A 20,839-nucleotide genomic window follows, 5' to 3' on the forward strand; every position below is an offset into this window, starting at 1 on the left:
TGTTCTTCTTTTTCTAATTCTTTTAGGTGGCAGGTTAACCCACTGAGCAAGGGCATGGATCTCGAACCCACAATCTCATGGTTTCTAGTCGGATTCGTTAACCACTGCGCCACAATGGGAACTCCCTCTTTCTCTCTCTTTCTCTCTTTCTCTCTCTTTCTCTCTCTTTCTCTCTCTTTCTCTCTCTCTTTCTCTCTCTTTTTCTCTCTCTTTCTCTCTTTCTCTCTATTTCTCTCTCTTTCTATTTCTCTCTCTTTCTCTCTCTCTTCTCTTTCTTTCTCTCTCTGTCTCTTTTTCTTTCTTCCTTCCTTCCTTCCTTCTTTCTTTCTTTCTTTCTTTCTTTCTTTCTTTCTTTCTTTCTTTCTTTCTTTCTTCCTTTCTTCCTTTCTTCCTTTCTTCCTTTCTTTCTTTCTTCCTTCCTTCCTTCCTTCCTTCCTTCCTTTCTTCCTTTCTTCCTTTCTTCCTTTCTTCCTTTCTTCCTTTCTTCCTTTCTTCCTTTCTTCCTTTCTTTCTTCCTTCCTTCCTTCCTTCCTTCCTTCCTTTCTTTCTTTCTTTCTTCCTTCCTTCCTTCCTTCTTCCTTTCTTTCTTTCTTTTCTTTCTTTCTTTCTTTTCTTTCTTTCTTTCTTTCTTTCTTTCTTTCTTTCTTTCTTTCTTTCTACCTTTCTTTCTTTTCTTTTCTTTCTTTCTTTCTTTCTCTTTCTTTGTATTCTTTTCTTTCTTTCTTTCTTTCTTTCTTTCTTTCTTTCTTTCTTTCTTTCTTTCTTTCTTTCTTTCTTTCTTTCTTTCTTTCTACCTTTCCTTTCCTTTCCTTTCTTTTTCTTTTTCTTTTTCTTTTTCTCTTCTTTTCTTTTCTTTTCTTTCTTTCTTGCCACACCTGCAGCATATGGAAGTTCCCAGGCTAGGGGTTGAATTGGAGCTGCAGGTGCCAGCCTATACCATAGCAACACTCAATCTGAGCCACATCTGTGACCTATGCTGCAGCTTGCATCAATGCCAGATCCTTAACCCACACAGGGAGGCCAGGGATCAAATGTACATCCTAGTGGACACTATGTCAGGTTCTTAACCTGCTGAGCCACAAGAGGAACTTGATTTTTCTTGTTTTTTTTGAGGAAGGCCTGTATTGCTATGAACTTCATTCTAAGAACTACTTTGCAGCATCCCATAGATTTTGTATGGTTGTGTTTTCATTGTCATTTGTATTGAGGTATTTTTAATTTTTTTCTCTATTTGTCATTTTTTTTCTCATTTCTTTTCCTGTGGTTGATTTCTAGTTTTATGCCATAGTGGTCAGAGAAGATGCTTGAAATGTTTTCTACACTATTAAATTTGTTGAGGTTAGTTTTGTGCCTCAGTATGTGGTTGGTCCTAGAGAATGTTCCATGTGCACCTGAAAGGAATATATATTCTGACTTTTTTGGATGTAGTGTCCTGAAAATATCAATTCTTACTGTTCTATTGTGTCATTTAGGATATCTGTTGGCTTTCTGATTTTCTGTTTTGAAGATCTCTTCATTGATGTGAGTAAGGTGTTAAATCTTCTACTGTTATTGTATTCCCATCAATTTCTCCTTTTATGTCTGTTAGTACTTGTTATATGTATATGTGTGCTCATATATTAGGGGCATGTATATTGACAAGTGTAATATCTCTTCTTGAACTGATCATTTTATCATTAAAAGGTGTCCTTCTTTATATTTGTTTATGAACATTGTTTTAAAGTCTATTTTGTCTGATAGGAGTATTGTGACTCTTGCTTTCCTGTCATTTCCATTTCCATGAAAGACCTTTTTCCAGCCCCTCACTTTCAATTTATATGTGTTCTTTGCCCTAAGGTTAGTCTCTTACAGGCAGCATATTGTAGGTTCTTGTGTTTTTTAATCCAATCTGCCAGTATATGTCTTTTGATTGGAGCATTCAGTCCATTGACATTTAAGGTAATTCTTGATAAATACATATTTATTGCCATTTTAAACCTTGTTTTCCAGTTGATTCCATGTTTCTCCTTTGTTCCTTTCTCTTTTTTTAGTTGGATGATTTTATTTTATGCCTGTGTCCTCTTTTTGGTTTTTGTGAATGTGTTGTTTGTTTTTGATATGTTGCTGCCTTTTTTTTTTCTCATACATTAACCCCTTCCTATATATGCTTGCCTTAGACTAATATTCATATAGGCTAAAACACATTCTAAAAGAAAGGGTCTAGATTTTCTTACTCTCTTTCCCCACATTTTATGATTTTGATATCCTTTTTTACATCTTCATGATTATTCTTTTGCTGTTCCTTGTGTTTATCAACACTTTCACAAATTTTTTTTTTCTTTTTGATTTGTACACTGGCTTATTTAAGTGATTACTTTCTAATCATGATTTCCTCTATCCTTTCCAATCATGATTTCCTCTATCCTATAACTATTTACTTCTTTCTTATTTAGAGGAGACCTTTCAATATTTTTTTTAGATTAGATTTAGTGTTGCTGTGTTCTTTTTATTTGTGTGAGAAATTCTTTTTTTAATTTCTATTTTTAATGATAATCTTTCTGAGTAGAATATTCTAGGTTGCAAATTTTTCCCTTCTAGCACTTTGAAAATATCTTGCCACTCTCTTCTTCCTTATAGTGTTTCTGTAGATAAATCAACTGATAGCCTTATGAGGGTTCCCTTATAATTAAAAAAAATTATTACTCAATGAATTTATTACATTTGTAGTTGTACAATGATCACCACCATCCAATTTTATAGAATTTCCATTCCACACTCCCAGCGCATCCCCCCCATCCCCCAAACTATCTCCTTTGGAAACCATAAGTTTTTCAAAGTCTGTGAGTCAGCATCTGTTCTGCAAAGAAGGTCAGTCTGTCCTTTTTTTCAGATTCCACATGTCAGTGATAGCATTTGATGTTGGTGTCTCATTGTCAGACTTCACTTAGCATGATAATTTCTAGGTCCATCCATGTTGCTAAAAATGCCGGTATTTTGTTCATTTTAATGGCTGAGTAATATCCCATTGTGTATATGTACCACATCTTCTGGATCCACTCCTCTCTCGATGGACGTTTAGGTTGTTTCCATGTCTTGGCTATTGCAAAGAGTGCTGCAATGAACATTGGAGTACATGTGTCTTTGCGAGTCATGGTTTTCTCTGGATAGATGCCCAGGAGTGGGATTGCTGGATCAAATGGTAGTTCTATGTTTAGGTTTCTGAGGCATCTCCATACTGCTTTCCACAGTGGTTACACCAATTTGCAATCCCGCCAACAGTGTACTAGGGTTCCTTTTTCTCCACACCCTCTCTAGCACTTATCGTTTGTAGACTTTTTGATGATGGCCATTCTGGCTGGTGTAAGGGGGTACCTCATCGTGGTTTTGATGTGCATTTCTCTAATAATGAGTGATGTTGAACATCTTTTCATGTGTTTCTCGGCCATCTGTATGTCTTCTTTGGAGACTTGTCTGTTTAGATCTTCTGCCCATTTTTGGATGGGGTTGTTTGTTTTTTGGTATGGAGCTGCAGAATGTGTTTATAAATTTTGGAGATGAATCCCTTGTCAGTTGATTCACTTGCAAAGATTTTCTTCCATTCTGTGGGTTGTCTTTTCATTTTGTTTAGGATTTCCTTTGCTGTGCAGAAACTTTTAAGTTTAATTAAGTCCCATTCATTTATTTTTGTTGTTACTGTCATTACTCTAAGAGGAGGATCTGAGAAGATGTTGCTGTGGTTTATGTCAGAGAGTGTTTGGCCTATGTTTTCCTCTAAGAGTTTGATAGTGTCTGGTTTTATATCTAGGTCTTTAATCCGTTTGGAGTTTATTTTTGTGTATGGTGTTAGGGAGTGTTCTAATTTCATTCTTTTCCATGTGGCTGTCCAGTTTTCCCAGCACCACTTGTTGAACAGGCTGTCTTTTCTCCATTGTATATCCTTGCCTCCTCTGTCATAGATGAGTTGGCTGTAGGTGCATGAGTTTCATTCTGGGCTTTCTATCCTGTTCCACTGATCTATATTTCTGTCTTTGTGCCAATACCACATGGTTTTGATGACTGTAGCTTTGTAGTATAGTCTGAAATCAGGGAGCCTGATTCCTCCAGCTCCACTTTTCTTTTTCAGGATGTCTTTGGCTCTTCTGCGTCTTTTGCGTGGGTTCCCTTATAATTAACTCTTTGTTTTCCTCTTTCTGCCTTTAGAATCCTGTCCTTTAATTTTTGCCATTTTTATTATAATTTTTCTTGGTGTAAGTCTCTTTGGGTTCAACTTGTTTGGGCCCCCCTGTGCTTCCTGTATCTGAATATCTGATTCCTTCTTAAGATTTGGAATGATATGGAAAGTTTTCAGCCATAATTTCTTCAAATATATTTTTCAGTTCCCGTTTCTTTTCCTTCTCTTTCTGGAACCCCTGTTATGTGTAGATTGGTACACTTTGTATTATCCTACAGATCTTTTATACTGCTTTCATTTCTTTTATTTGGTTTTTCTGTCTGCTGTCCTGATTAGGTGATTTCCATTATTCTATCTCCAAGTGACTGACTTGTTCCTCTTCATTATTCATTCTGCTATTTGATGACTTTACCCCAGTTTTCATCCCTGCAAATGAATTTTCTAATTTTTCTTAGCTCTGTCTTATAGTTTCTAGTTCCTTTTTAGAACAATCTGTCTTGATTGTGATGATCATTGTACAACTATAAATGTAATAAATTCATTGAGTAATAAGAAAAATTAAAAAAATAATAACCTGTCTTACTGTTGATATCCATTCTTCATTCCGCCAGTATTTTTATCACCTCCTTTTTGAAGTCAGTTTCTGTTAGACTGCAGAGGTCTGTCTCATTGTTTGTTCCTTCAGGGGAATTCTCCTGTTCTTTTAACTGGGAATTATTTCTGTACTTCCTCATTTTGCTTATATTATTCTTATTCTGTGAGTTTAGGGGACACAATTATCTACTATAGTCTTAGAGGACTATTTTTATACAGGAGTGTCTTGGATTCTTGGATGGCTTGTGAGGGTTTACTGCATTTTTTTTGTGTGTGTGTATGTGTGAGAACAGCTTGTGGTTTGGATGCTTGCTAGAAGCACTCTTCCCTCAGTGTATGCAGGCTGTTATCCCCTTGATAGGGGTGTGCTGGTGTATGGCCTATGTGTGCTTCCAGGGGATGGAGGCAATGGGCAAGGCCTGTAGCCAGTGCCTGTTTGCTGTGCCTGTGACAGTGAGGAGGACCTATGGGGAGGTGGGGTGCAGACTGCTCCTGGTTGAAGGGCACTGGGAAGTGGCACTGACCCTAAGGGAGGGTGCCCAAAGCCTTTAGTAGTGGCAGCAGCAGGCTGTGCACCTTCTCAGGGGGTTGAGGGCAACACATGGCACTCAGCTGTAGGGCCCTCCACTGTGGTGATGACTCCTGAGGTGATTGGGGCTACAGATAGTGCCTGTTCACAGAACCTTTAGTAGTAGTGGGCCATGCACACCTCAGGAATCTGAGGTGGCTGTGGTGGTTTGCACTCCCCCACCTCCACCTGCACAAGAGGCACCCCACCACCTGAGAGCCCACCCATGCGCAGAGAAAGATAGATGTTCCTATGGAGGTCTCACCCTTCCTCCTCTCGCCCTCCCCAGCAGTGGCACCCTGCTTTTCCTGTGGGCCAAACCTCCTCCTATATTCCCTTGGCTGTGGCACACTGCTCCCCAGCCCTTGGCGCACCACTCCCTATCCCCTCAGGCTATCTCCACACAGCCAGCCCTAGTCTTCTTTTTAAAAAGACCTCCAAGATCTGAGTCTCAGTGCCCAGCTCCCACCCGAGTGTCTCAGGTTGTGGTGCACTGGGTGGTGGTACCAATGGTCTGTGTGGCTCTCTCTCTGCTTTGCCCCCCTCTGACTGGCTGCTGTGTTTTTCTCCGAGGCTTTGAGGTTCCTGTTCTCTTCAGGCTGATCTCATCAGTTGGGTGGCCTCCCAGGGTGCAGATTGCCTTCCTCTTTCACAGCTCCCTCTCAGGAGTGTTGGTCTTGTCCTGATTCCCTTTTTTCCTGTTTTCTTCTTTTTTCATTTCATGCTACCCAGTTATGTGGAGGGTTTCTTACCCTTTTCGGAGGTCTGAGTTCTTCTGCCAACATTCAGTAGATGTTCTATGTGATTGTTCTACATGTAGATGGTTTTTTGATGTGTTTGTGGGAGAAAGTGAGCATCACGTCTTATCCCTCCACCATCTGGATCCCACCTCATGTTCAATTTTTTAGATCCAGGATCCAATTTAGGATCATAAGTTGAATTTCCTTTTCTGGTCTCTTAGTCTCCTTTAATTCAAGAACACTCCACTATCATTTTCTTCTTTCTACCCTTCTCCTTCCTTTCTTCCTTCCCTCTCTCCCTTCCTTCCTCTTCCTCCTCCATTTCTCCCCACTTCCTCTTTCTCTCCTCCCTCCACTCCCTTATTGACTCTCTTCCTCCTCCCCCACCTTCATTATCTTCTTTTTTCCTAACACTGACATTTTAAAGAATCCAGGTTAATTTATGGTAGAATGACACTTAATTTGGGCTTCTCTGTTTCCTTGTGATTAAGGAGAAATATTTTTGGCAAGAATTTTGCACAGGTGATGTTGTCTTGAGCTACTTATTGAACAGCTACTATGTGCTAGGCATATATTGTACACCTTGCCTAAGCTGCATATAAGCTCTGGCTTAATATCAGAATTACCTACAGAGAATTTTAGAGAAACAGATGCCTGGGTCACACCCCAGACCTACAGAACGAGGGAGCTCAAAATGTCTATTTTTGGGAGAAGAGATTTAACTTATTTTTTGGTGTGGAATTTTATGCATTATATCTTCACTTCAGCTTTTTATTTAAGTAGTATCTGAGGCCCTTTTAGAATGCACTTCAGAACAACATGGCTTTATTCAAGGAAGGTGGATTTTAAGAAAAAATCTCAACGACCACGAACAAGCTTGGAAAATCATCCTGGGTTAAGTCCAGGTTTTCTCTTCAATCTGACAGAATCAGCCATAACTTTCTGGAAGTTGTCTTAATGATAATTGTTTATCAAATCTTATGGCATTTTTTTAAGCCCTTGATATCTGAACTTGCACATTGTTATAAAAGAAAATCAAGCTCTGTTTACACAGTACTGACCAAAAAACAAAAACAAAAACAAAAACAAAAAACCCCACAAAAAACTATAGTTAATTTATGCCTCTTTCTCCTGAGCTGTTTTTTTTTTTAAATGTAAATAATTAGACACTTCCCCTTTGATGTCTCCTGGCAATAAGTCAGCTCCACCTTCTCTATCTCAAACCTGCCTCTTTTCCCAGTTACCCTCATCCAGCCCACACACCTATCTTGGCCCGATCATCTTTCTAGTTCTTCAGGAGAAACCCAAGAATCCTCCTGGCCTCCTCACTTCCTCCATGCCACTCAATTCATCATCAGGTTCTGCCACTTCTTCCTCTAAATAAGCTTGTATCTGCCTCCCTTCCCTCCTCACTGTCACCCTCTCTCCTGGTCCAGACACCACCTCTCTCTTACAAACCTGCTATGTATTTAGAACTTGTCTCCCCACATCCTCTTCCATTCATTTCCCATTATTCTCCACAGTGCAGAGTGATATTTAAAATATCAACCTAAGAGTTCACTTACCTGCCCTTTCAGTGGCTTCCCATTGATCTTAAGACTGAAGTCAAAGTCTTTATTTGACCTGATTTACAAGACTGTGTGCCCTAGACCCTGACTATGCCCCCAGAACCATCACTGATCACTCTCTATCTGACCTTTTCTTTTCCATCTGATGTCTAGAATCTGTCAGGCTCCTTCCCACTCAAGAGCTTCTGCACGTGCTCTTATCAGCCACAGTTTTGGATGTTCTAGGACTCCATTTCTCACATTCATGTGCTCACATCCCCCCTTCATCCAGCTCCTTCCTGTCTCAGCTCAGATATCTCTTCCTCACAGAAAACTTCGAGCTCCTCAGATTAGGAGGTCTCCCAGTTATATTCTCATTGGACTTTCTTTTGTTCATTGTCTGTGCTAGATGTCCACATCTACCCCATTCAGTAAATGTTCAATGAGTAAATGAATACAGGAATGAACAGTGAATCATCAGAAAATTTTGGGAGGCGGGAAGTGTTGGTAACTAGGACCTGGGAAAGGCTTCATTCATTGGACCCAGGGAGTGCCAATCTTCTCTGCTCTACAAATGAGCCTGATCTATTTTAGAAGCATCACTCAGATGGAGAACAAGGATTTTCTGCTGACTGGCGGCAGCAACTTTGAAATAGGAAGAGAACGTTTGTTAATGGTGGGATCTAATGTAATATTAACAATAGCTTGAGTCTCGCAACACTCCTGGTGTTATGATAATTCAGGTCTAAATTTTGTGTGTGAGGCAAAATTCACATGTTCAGTTTCATCTTTGAATATCCCTTAGTCACTCACAAAGCATTACATACAAAGTTTTATATACAAAGCATTAAAGTTTGAGAACTTCTAGGAGTTCCTATTGTGACTCAGTGGAAATGACTCCAACTAAAAACCATGAGGTTGTGGATTTGATCCCTGACCTTGATCAGTGGGTTAAGGATCCAGCATTGCCATGAGCTGTGGTGTAGGTTGCAGATGCGGCTTGGATCCTGCGATGCTGTGGCTTTTGTGTAGGTCAGCAGCTTTAGCTCTGATTAGACCCCTAGCCTGGGAACCTCCATATGCACACACACACAAAAAAAGTTTGAGAACTTCCATGCTAGCTATCTTATTACTTGTTACATTTTGATAAATCTCTGTTTGTTTCTTTATGGTGGCTAGACTTAAAAAGTGAACAATATAACCCTTAAAACCTAAATTGGTTTTGGGTGAGCAGAGTAGAGGAAAATGTATCTCCTGCAAAATTAATTTGGGGAGAGAGGAGAGAAACAGAGGCCAGTGGGTGAAAAATATGGCGTGATTTTAAGTAGTACAAGGATCATACAAAGCATTAAAAATCTTTGATGGTTATATATTTTATGGCATGTGTTTTAGGAAAATGTATTGCCACTGTATCAAACCCATAATTTAACAGTTAATTCAGAAGCTTGCAGCAACCCTGGATCCTTAACCTGCTGAGTGAGGCCAGGGTCACACCACATCCTCATGGATACTATCTGGGTTCTTAACTCGCCAAGTCACAATGGGAACTCCCTATGCATATTATTTCAAGTTTACATAAATTCTGCATAATGGACACAAAGCTTTATTCCCATTTACAGATGTGGGAATAAATTCGGAGAGGTTAGACAGCTGGACGTTATCTATAATCTCTCTCTCTCTCTCAAATAAAGCTATATGAAGAAATATGCAGCTAATATTTACTGAGAGGCTACTGTATACCAGGCACTGTGGTAGGAACAAGAAAAGATTCTGGCTCTCATGGAACTTCAATTTAGTAAATGTACTGTCAGGGTTCAAATAAAGGACTTTGATTCCAAGCCGTCCTTTTTCTACTCACTAGGCTTCTGGAAAGGGTAGGAACTGCATCAACATGTTAAAACTCGTAGAATTGGAGTTCCCATTGTGGCATAGCAGAAACAAATCTGAATAGGAACCATGAGGTTGTGGGTTTGATCCCTGGCCTCGCTCAGTGGGTTAAGGATCCGATGTTGCCGTGAGCTGTAGTGTAGGTCGCAGACATGGCTCAGATCCCATGTTGCTGTGTCTGTGGTGTAGGCTGGCAGCTGCAGCTCTGATTTGATCCCTAGCCTGGGAACCTCCATATGCCATGAGTGCGGCCCTAAAAAGCAACAAAATAAAACCTCGTAAAATTACTTGCTTTGAAGAGTGATGTTTACTGTGTAAGTTATGTGTCATCATATATTACGATGTATGTAATTGATTATGTACAGATGTATACATAATAGATATAATTCATTATGCACATATGTGTAAGGTGTGCCATTTTAAATAGGGAGCAGAAAACATGGAGTGACTTTTGTTGCACAAAAGACATGAAACTCTCATCCTAGCTTCCAAAAGAGGAAACAAGAATGGACACATATAGCCTTAAATAGGAGACTTCAGGTAGGGAGAACCTTAATCACCAGAACCCAACTAGCAGAACACTCACGGAGGCTTATGGTCTTGGCTACGTTCCACATCTATGAGAAAGCAAAGTGAGGTGCTTTTGGAAGACAGAAAGAAATCAACGACGCTACTTGAGAAGAAGTTGAATGGAATCATTCCTTGAGCACATGCCTATGGAGTGCTGAGGTCTCTGGCTTGGCAGAGGGAAGCCTTCTCCTGAGAGAGAGGGTTGAAGGGTCCTCAGCTCTACATTTGCAGACATTCTCAAGGTTGTCCAGGACAGAGCTCTGAGGCACTGGAGTCCTGCTGAGTCTACATGAGGAGGTGGGTGCAAAAGCACCCTTTGGAGTCAGAAAGACCTGGCCTTGTATTCTGACTCTGTCACCTGGGGGCTAATAGTAACTCCTACCTTATAGGTTGTATAAGGCTTAAATGTGATAATTCATGGGAATTCCCATTGTGACTCAGTGGTAGTGAACCCAATGAGTATACATAAGAACTTGGGTCCGATCCCTGGCTCCGCTCAAAGGGTTAAGGATTCAGTGTTGTGGAGAGCTGTGGCTTAGGTCGCAGATGTGGTTTGGATCCTGTGTTGCTGTGGCTGTGGTGTAGGCTGGCAGCTGTAGCTCTGATCGACCCCTAGCCTGGTAACTTCCATATGCTGCACTTGCAGCCCTAAAAGGACAAAGAAAAAAAAAAAGTGATAATTCATGTTAAGGGTGGACCATGCTGCCTAGCTCTAGAGCAAGCTCTTAATAAATCTTAGCTGAAATGAAATAAAGCAACTTTAAAAAGTATCAGCAGAGCAGAACCTCCTTCTCCATGAGCCACACTGCTTCTCCTGCCCAGCACCTGCCCCCCTGAACTTGCAAACACTTCACCAATCTTGGTTTTTTTGGCCTGACCTCAAGCAATGACTCTCTGTGTCTAATTTTAGCTGAGGCACTTTGCTTGGTTGTTTTGCCAGTAGTTTTTTAAATGGTAAAAGTTGTTTATCTATGTGACTGCACAGCAGATTTCATTCTGGGGCTCAAGAGTAAAGGTTAAATAGATGCCCCTAGTAGATTTTCAATTGTTCAGCCTTTTCTTATTTAATTCACTTATTGATTAACCATCTCATTCCTCTGAGCAGGGGCAGTGTCTCTTTCAGCTGGTGTCTTTGCATCTGAGAAGCACAAGCCCTACAGACACTTGGCCAGCATTTTTGTAGATCTCTCAGTGGTCAGTCTTGCTGTTGGGATTTTGGCCCACAGCACAGCAAAACAGTATCATACATTTGCAGTGGTGGGTTTTCTCTGAGGGGAGTCCAGACAGGGAAAATTTAATGGGACTCTAATTAGGGTTGGGGTGACATAGCACAGAGTTTGTGAACACAAATGTCTATTGGAAATCACAGAGTGGTCTGAGACCACCAGGCAACTTGGCCTGGCTGCAGTGTGGTGGCTGTGTGTGGTAAAGGCAGGAGATGAAGCCAGGAAGGTGGGCAGAGGCTGGGTTGTGAAGGCTTTTAGAGTTTATGGTAAGAAGTTTAGACTTGGTCCTCAGGCTGATGGAGACTCACTGGAGGATTTTTTTTTTTTTTTTTTTTAAGCAAGAGAGTGATAAGGTCAGATTTGCATTTCATGAGATTATTCTTGTATTAGTGCAGTGCTTTTAGGACACTACTGTGCTTGAGAATCATCTTGGGATTTTGATAAAATGCAGGTCTCCTGATTCAGTAGGTCTTGGGTGGGGCCTGAAATCCTGCATTTCTGATAAACTCCCACGTGAGACAGATGCTGCTGGTCTGTGGACAACACTTTGATGACCACGTAGAGCAGTGGTTCTTCAACTTTAGGGGCATTGGGATCATGGCAGGTGAGGGTTGTTAAACTCAGATGGCTGGGCCCCACTCCTGTGGTTTCTGCTTCTGTCACTCTGGCTGGAGCCCTGACTGGTTCCCTGGTAAGGCTGGTGCTGGTGGTCCCCATAGAGGACCCCTGAGGGTGGAGGGTTGATAGAAGGAGGGTAGAACCTGAGGGAGGAGGGTGGTCAGGAGGTTGTGGCAATAGCTTCGAGGTGACATGACCACCTAAGGGCATGAGGAGAGAGGGGGCAGAGTTCAGCTCTAGGTGACATCAAGGAGACTGTGTGTCTGACCATCTGCCAGAAGAGGGAGCCACAGGGGTGGGAAGGTGCTGGGTCTCTGGCACCTGAGTGACACAGAGCGTGGGGAACACATGCACAGTGGCAGCAGAGGCAGCATGAGTAAGCCTGGACAGGGCAGCGATGCCACGTTTACTTTTAGACATTCCGAATGTGCAGAGGGCTGCAGGGGAAAGTGCAGGAGGGGAGAGTGTCTATATGCAGCACCAAACTGCTCAATGCCACTTTGCTGTTTAATATCTCCAGGTGCTTCATTCTCTTTAACTGTAAGATGAAGCTCTTCTGCCTTTTCTCCTCATAAGAAGGGTGCCGGATTGCCGTCATGCATGTAAAGTACAGTATATTTCTTTCTTTCTTTCTTTTTTTTTTTTTCTGGTTTTTTGTCTTTTAGGGCTATACCTGTGGGATGTGGAGGTTCCCAGGCTAGGGGTCAAATCAGAGCTACAGCTGCTGGCCTACACCACAGCCACAGCCACATGGGATCTGAGCCACGTCTGCGACCCACACCACAGCTCATGGCAATGCCAGATCCTTCTCCCACTGAGTGAGGGCAGGGATGGAAACTGCGTCTTCATGGATGCTAGTTGGGTTTGTTAACCATTGAGCCACGACAGGAACTCCGAATAGTATATTTCTGAAAAAAGATGTCTCACCATAGCGCAGAAGCTTCTGCCATCCAGAATTACATGACAGCATGCCCATTATATTCTAGGAAGGAAAATCTCAGCAGAAGCCCAAGGACGGCTCTGTCCTTCCCCACTCTACCTCAGAAGTGTATTTGATGAAGTTTTTAAAACACATGAAATAATTTATTTTACTAAAAACATTACATGACTTACCTGGACTTCTGTTCAAGGTTTCATCAGGCAACGAGATTAGAGAGTCACCGTCATCATTTCTTGGGATGCTTTGAAGGATTTTCTTGGTTTTGTGGTCCCTCTGTCTCTGCTTATTAATTTTTGCCTCCTTGTGAAGACTTTTCTTCAGTTCCACTTGGACCTGAAATGGACCAGCTATAAACATTAGAGTTCTCTCCCCAAGTTACTTTCACCAGAATAGGTCAACAGATCAGCCACTTTGCAAATCATGTGTTTGACATCTGTGATCCTCTAAAGAGAATCGTTTTTTTCCCCGTAACTTTTTCCTTTTAGGCGATACGACAATTTCCTTCATATGCAGGTTTGTTAGGAGAAAGGGCAGCATGCTTTTGAAAAGATGAGGACCTTTGTAAAACCATTTCTCTGCAGGCTAGCTGGTAAATCATAAATCTAGCTGATGTGTTTGGAATTGTGCAAGTGACTTCAGGCTTATTCACTAGTGTGAGGAATTTGGAATGACATCTACAGGAGACATTACTGTAAAGGGGTTCGCTACAAGAGATCTTGCTTGTAGGATGATTCTATGGCACAAACTATAGAGAGGTGCTTGGGTATCAAAATAAAGACCAACTCATCCCCTTCTGTTTTTATTAAACCAAGAAAAATGATCTAACCGCATTTTCCTACTGGAGCCAGAATGTCACGGAAGCAACAATTAAAAAAAAAAGAAGAGAGAGACTCAGGAGTTCCTCTTGTGGTTCAGTGGTTAATGAACCTGACTAGTATCCACGAGGATGCAGGTTCCATCCCTGGCCTCCCTCAGCACGTTAAGGATCTAGTGTTGCCATGAGCTGTGGTATAGGTCAAAGATACAGCCTGTATTCCACATTGCTGTGGCTGTGGCATAGGCCGGCAGCTGCAGCTCTGATTCAACCCCTAGCCTGGGAACTTCCATATGCTGCACTTGCAGCCCTGGGAAAAAAAAGAGAGAGACTTGAGACACAGATAGATCCTTGAGAGGGCTGAACACAGAGAAAAGACTCAGCAGTGTTGGTAACAGAAAGGGTCTTGCTGTTTCAAGTCCAATAGTTGAAACTTTGGCTCCAGTGACTGAATTTAAAATGCCAGGTAAAGACTGGAGATGAATGTTTAATTATATTCATGTGCCAGGGCAGCTGTTCTGTAGAGTAAATTTGGTAAATATGACACTCTCCTCCTCCTCATAGTTACCTCTTGTCTTTTACGGTTCATTTCCAGCATTTGCATCTTATGTAAATATTGTCTTTTCCCAGAAGGGTACGTGGGAATTTGCATATTCTTTTCCAGTTCCTGCTATGAAAGATGACACACTCGTTAGCATGGGGGAGTTAGTGTCGGCCTCTGCAATCCACAACTTGAAATCCTTTTCGGAACAGAGCAAGCTCTTAATCAATCAGTGATCATAATCCATAGACATCTTTTGTGATGTCAACAGTGGGTCACTGCAGCTCCCTGACAAGTCCATAGCCCAGCTACCAGTGAATGAAGTGGAAGTTTGCTATGTGTATCATGTTGTCTCTAAGGTTCCCAGAGAGCTTTGCAAACCTTGAAATATCTTCCTGCATCTCATAGTGATGTCAAGATATCCCTTCCCCTGTTGACAGATGATGTAACTCTTCCCAGAAATGTATTCTGGTTGGATGAGACATGCTTCTCTCTTCCTGTCTCGTATGCCATTGAGTAATTGTCTGGTTATAAAATTAGAGGGGAGCCACTGAATGGTGAAATGGAAACTATTTCTGTAAATGGAAGCTATACCCATATTCCAAGATAAACCCTGTACACTGCAGTTTAGGAAGAATTTTTTTATTATAGTCGATATGCAGTGTTCTGATAATTTCCAATGCACAGCAAAGTGACCCAGTCATACACACACACACACACACACACACACACACACACACACACACACACACACACACATTCTCTCTCTCTCTCTCTTTTTCTTATATTATTTTCAGTCATGATCTATCCTAAGAGACTGGACATAGTTCCCTGTGCTATGCAGTAGGACCTCATTGCTTATCCATTCTAAATGTAATCATTTGCATCTACCAACCCCCAATTCCCCGTCCATCCCTCTCCTTCCCCCTTGGCAACAACCAGTCCGTTTTCTATGTCTGACTGTTTCATGGATCGGTTCATTTGTGCCATAATTTAGATTTCGAATATAAGTGGTATCATTTGACTATTTGTTCTTCTCTGTCTTACTTCACCTAGTATGATACTCTCCAGTTGGATCCGTGTTGCGGCCAATGGCATTATTTTGTTCTTTTTTATGGCTGAGTAGTATAGGAAGGACTTAAAGTGGATTTTTTGTGACTTGAGTTCTCCCCCAGTGCATCATAACCTCCAGTGGGACAATATGGACAGTGATTGATGGCAGCCAGGGGTAAATACACACTCATTCATCACTTGCTGTGGCTTGGAAGGGAAGAGACATGGCAGCCAGATGTGATCAGTGGTCCCTTTTATGTTGCCCTGTGGACAGTGATTATGTTGGCTGACATGAACCTCAGGAACCTGTGAGCGCTGTCACCATCAAAAGCGTGGCCTTGAGAATCTACAAGTACCTGGACATCTTTTATCAAATCAGCCAGCCAAACATAACAGCATCTAGATGACTCTGAAATGAGCCCGGAAAGTGTGGAAAATCTATTCCTATGTCAGTTTTTTTTTTTTCCCCCACGTGAAGGGATTTTTCTCAGTAGAGTGTGACAAGATTATAAAAGGAAAAAGCTCTACAGAAGACCCTTTCCAGGATGACTTTTTGGGGAGGTTGTGGTCAAGAAGCCAGGAATCACTTATAGATATGACTTCCTTCCCCTGGGAGCTGAGAACAAAGAATAAGTTTTAAACTGAGGGAAAGAATGAACAGGGAGAGTTATGCTGCAGTTTTCACAAATCTGAACACTTCTAGAATCACCAATTTCCAAATAAAATTCCTCTCTCTCCTCTACATCTCTTTGTTTTCACCAGGTGGCAGAGAAGGGCTTGGCATTCATCTGAGAGGCAAAAATAATCACCAGTTTGAGGGAGACCCAGGAGAGAATGACTAGTTTTGGAAAGTTCTAGCTCTGAATGACGTGATAGTTTGCTTTGCCTTTCAAGTCTTCTGCGCAGGGAGTTTATGAAAAGGCTGCCCGCAGTTGCCCACCCTCTCCAGGTTTTGCTGCCTCTCACCTTTGCCTTTTGAGTCCTCGCAGCTTCTTGCTGGCTCAGGAGTCTTTCAGAAGTCATTACTTGTGGCAGGTCAATGGGTTCAAGCTTCTAGAAGTCCAACATTTAAAGCATTCAGCATTCCTCATGCCATGAGATGATGAAACATAAAAGCCAGACATTAAACTACCTTATCACTCCGAACATATTTCTGAGAGCACACAGGGAAGGCAGTTTTGACAGGGTTAGTAATGACTGTGCAAAAGGCTTTTCAACCTGTCTGGGTTCCTTAGTCTTCCACTGCACTGTTGGCAGTGACTCATTCATCTAAATATTGGTCAGGCAGTTAAAGGACTAGAGACCATGTTTGTCTACATCAAAGGACACATCCACAGTTATTAAACAACAAGGGTCTTAGAATATGAGCGATGAAAGAGGCAGAAGGAAGTTTATTTATCCCTTAATTTCCCAGCTAAACTATTCAGATCCTTAGGAAAATGACCTGTTTTTAAAATTTCCAGAGAAGTTCCCTCAGCCTCCTTAGTACTAATCACTCACTCGTCCTTATGAGGCACATTGAACATGGAAGTGTCATGTGCTAATAAACCTCAGATAGGGATTTTTCCAGCAGGGGCTTGGCTTTATGGAGATGATGCTAGAGTTTTAAGAGGTCGCAAAGACTATGCAGCATTTGATGAACTGGCAGATCTGCCTCCAGCCCTACTTATCTCTGATGACTTTATGTTCCATACTTGTGTGCCAGCAAGTGGATGAGTAGGCTTGGGAGACAAAGGCTAGTCTTCACAGACTTTTCCATGTAGCCCTCAGAGGGAACGCACCTAGCCAATATCTTAATTTTGGACTTTGAGCTTCTAGAACTGTGAGATGACACATTTCTGTTGTTTTAAGACATGTAGATTGTTATACTGTGTTATTGCAGCCCCAGGAAACTAATTTAAGGGCAGAGGGGAAAGCAGGCAGCCCAAGAAAATTTCCTGGGGAAGTAACTTTTCAGCAGAAGTTGGAAGATGCAGAGATTTCAGGGTATTAAGGTGTCCAGGCAGAGAGAGCCACATGAGCAATATCCCTGAGTCAGGAAAGAACATGATCTTTTGGAGGAACAGCAAGAAGTCAATGGGCTGCACTTGAGAGTGAGAGAAAGAGTGGCTCAAACAGGCTGGAGAGGCAGGGAGGAGCCAGCTCAGGCTGGCTGATGGACCTTCTGAAGACAACTCTTTTAGAACAGTGAGTAGCCATTGACACATGTTAAGCAACATATTGATATAACTACATTGTCTTTAAAGGAAATGATCACTCTAGCTGTTTGTGGGAACTGGACTGAAAAAGAGCAGTTAGGGATGTGGGTGAGCAGTTAGGAGGACAAAGATGATGGGGGGAGGGTGATGGGTCTACAAATATTTAAAATGGAGCAAGCAAGATTTGGTATGGTTCCTGAAGCTGAGTGAAGTGTCCAGATGACATTCAGATACATGGAATGGGTAACACTGTCATCTCCTGAGATGGGGATTCTGGGAGAGGGCCAGGTGTGGGTGGAATGTGTAGGAGAGGTCTGCCCTGGAGCTGCAGGTTTGGGAATCAACCCTGGGTAGAGAATGACTGAAACTATGGGATGAATGAGGTCAAGAATGGGAAGAGCGAGCCAAGGACCAAGGACTTGAGGTGCTCCATCACTGAGAGGCTGGTGGATGGGGATGAGCTGGCCAAGGAGACTATGAAGCATTGGCTTGAGAAGCAGAAGGCAACCAGGAGGATACTGTGCTGCAGCAAACCGTCTGAGCACCACCCCCGCCTTAGTCCAGCACTACAGGCAAACCCCAATATATTTTGAAAGTATTTTCCATTGTGGTCTAATTTGTTGCATTATCGAGGGGTTGGCCTTGAAGACTTGGCTTTCAAGGTAACCTGGTGGGAAAGAGAGAGACCATGGAAATGGATGCTGCGCACCTAGCTCTCATAATGGGGAGCTTGACTGGTGCCTCCTGCTCCTTCCCTGTGAAACAATTTCCTGGTCCCTAGGCTGGGCCTAAGCTTTTGTAGGGAAAACAGCCAAAGGTCCTTTCTGGCAGAAGGGAGCTGGCAAAGAAGAAAGGAAGGGCCAAGGTTCTGGAGACAGAGAGAGAAGCAAAGGAGGAAGAACTCCTCTTTTTTTTTTTTTTTTTTTTTTTTTTTTTTTATATTTTTGCCATAGCTTGGGCTGTTCCTGCGGCATATGGAGGTCCCCAGGCTAGGGGTCTAATTGGAGCTGTAGCTGCTGGCCTATGCCAGAGCCACAGCAATGTGGGATCCAAGCTGCATCTTCGACCTACACCAGAGCTCATGGCAATGCTGAATCCTTAACCCACTGAGCAAGGCCAGGGATTGAACCCACAACCTCATGGTTCCTAGTCTGATTCATTAACCACTGAGCTATGACGGGAACTCTGGGAAGAACTCCTCTTTAGGCTGCGTACGTGCTGGCCATTTGCCTGTGGAAGGAAGGCTTCTCTGTCTGGTCTCTCCTCAGGTGAGGAAGTGATTTTGTTGTTGTTTAGCATAATAACTGAGCCGGGAGATGATGAGAGGTAATCAGTATTAGTTAGAAAGAGGCTGGCCTGTTGGCTTGGTTTGTAGGCCCCCCAAACATAAAGATGCAGGGCAATGAGACCGGCTGGCACAGGAAGCAGCTGCTGATCAAGTCAGAGCCCTGAAGGAGTGGAGAAGAAAAGGAAGGGGGAGGGAGGCCAAGAGGGATGTCCAGGCAACCATGGAGGGAAGACTCAGCAATGGCCGAAGGGGGCAAGGAGAGAATAAGGAAGTGTCTGTGCTATCCTCTGGATCCCGTCCCCATGGACCATTACAGTGATTCTCTGTTTCCCAGAGGTTAATGACTTGTGTGAGCTTGCATGGCTAGAAAGTGCCCACTCTAGAATTCAAAGTCAGGTCTGTCCATTACCAAATCCCAGGTTCTTTTCATTTTTTTCCCTTTGTCTTTTTAGGGCCGCACCGTGGCATATGGAGGTTCCCAGTCTAGGGGTTGAATCAGAGCTACAGCTGCCAGCCTATGCCACAGCCACAACAACGCCAGATCCAAGCCACATCTGCGACCTACACCACAGCTCATGGCCACACATGATCCTTACCACACTGATTGAGGCCAGGAATTGAACCTGCATCCTCATGGATTCTAGTCAGATTTGTTTCCACTGAGCCACGGTGGGAACTCCTCACGTTCTTTTCTCCATACTTGTTTCTAAGCCTGGTTTATCAGCAGAATCTCCTGGAATTAAAAAAAATTCATGGGAGTTCCCATTGTGGCTCAGTGGGTCATGAACCCGACTAGTATCCATGAAGATGCAGGTTCGACCCCTGGCCTTGCTCAGTGGGTTAAGGATCCTGTGTTGCCATGAACTGTAGGAAAGGTTGCAGACATGGCTCAGATCTGGCATTGCTATAGCTGTGTAGGCTGGCAGCTGTAGCCCTAGCCTGGGAACCTCCATATGCCATAGGTGTGGCCCTAAAAAGAAAGCCAAAAAAAAAAAAAAATTCCTGGGCTAGTCATTATGAATTGAGATTCAATAGGTCTGGGATATGTCCTGGCAGGAGGTAATATACATATATATGTATATGTATGTATGTACATATATAGTGTATGTACATATGTATGTATATATAGTGTATATATACTATTTATAAATATAAACCTGTAAATTTGTATAAATATAAATGTACATACATAGATTTTAATTTATTTACATGTACGGACTAATTAATAAGCTCTGTTTTTTAAGAAGATTTAAGGTCATAGCAAAAAGTTGAGTGGAAATTAGGGTTCCCATGTATGTCCTGTTCCCCCCCCCACACACAACCTTCCTACTGTCAACATTTCTCATCAGAGTGCTGCATTTTTCACAATCAATGAACCTACATTGACGCATCATTACTGCTGAAAGTCCATGGCTACATTATCTGGGTTTGGACAAACGTATAATGACATATAGTCATCACTGTAGTATCACATAGAGAGTAGTTGTGCCATTCCCCAAATTCTCTGTGCTCTGTCTAGTCATGACTCTCTCTCTCCAAATCCCTGGAAACCACTAATATTTTTACTATAGCCACAGTTTTACATTTTCCAGAATGTCATGTAGTTGGAATCATATGCTATATAGTTTTTCCAGTTGGTTTCTTTCACTTAGCAATATGCATTTCTTTCCTCTCTGTCTTTTTCTGGCTTGATAGCTCATTTCTTTCTTCTTTTTTTTTTTTTTAAGTTTAAGACTTACTTGCAGTTTTATTTGATTATAAAATACATTCAGCTAAGAATAAACTGTTAAAACACAGAGTTCTCTACAGACCCTGGAAATAATTCCTTCTCCAGTGTGGTTGTGTAAACAGTTTGATATATAGTTAGATTTATTTATTTTTAAAACTTCCATTTGATTTTTTCCATTTTTTAAAAATTTCATTGAAGTGGAGTTAATTTACAATCGATCAGTCATTTCTTTTTAATATTGAGTAATACTCCATTATCTGAATACATTATAGTTCATTTATCCATTCACCTACTGAAGGACATATTGGTTGCTTCCAAGTTTTGGCATTATAAATAAAGCTGCTATAAAAATTCGCATGTAGACATTTGCGTCAAT

General features: G+C 42.0%; 1 protein-coding gene and 1 long non-coding RNA gene across 3 annotated transcripts in view; one reads left to right on the plus strand and one right to left on the minus strand.

The window, feature by feature from the left end:
- The window catches only part of LOC110262255, a 144,503-nt gene that overhangs the window by 32,639 nt on the left and 91,025 nt on the right, over nt 1–20,839 (plus strand). The gene's annotated exons all lie outside the window — the stretch shown is intronic.
- C1H14orf105 (chromosome 1 C14orf105 homolog) overlaps nt 1–20,839 on the minus strand; it is a 35,364-nt gene that overhangs the window by 3,149 nt on the left and 11,376 nt on the right. Inside the window, exons 3-5 of one of the 2 annotated variants that reach the window (XM_005659996.2) lie at nt 16,215–16,301; nt 14,223–14,321; nt 13,014–13,173 (exon numbers count right to left, since the gene is read on the minus strand). In XM_005659996.2, the coding sequence (XP_005660053.1) occupies nt 13,014–13,173; nt 14,223–14,321; nt 16,215–16,301 (346 nt within the window). Of the gene's footprint in view, nt 1–13,013; nt 13,174–14,222; nt 14,325–16,214; nt 16,302–20,839 lie in introns of both variants that reach the window. The other variant, XM_003121826.3, reaches the window with a different exon arrangement.

This window comes from Sus scrofa, chromosome 1, assembly GCF_000003025.6.
Source record: "Sus scrofa isolate TJ Tabasco breed Duroc chromosome 1, Sscrofa11.1, whole genome shotgun sequence".
Classification (NCBI taxonomy): Eukaryota; Metazoa; Chordata; class Mammalia; order Artiodactyla; family Suidae; genus Sus; species Sus scrofa.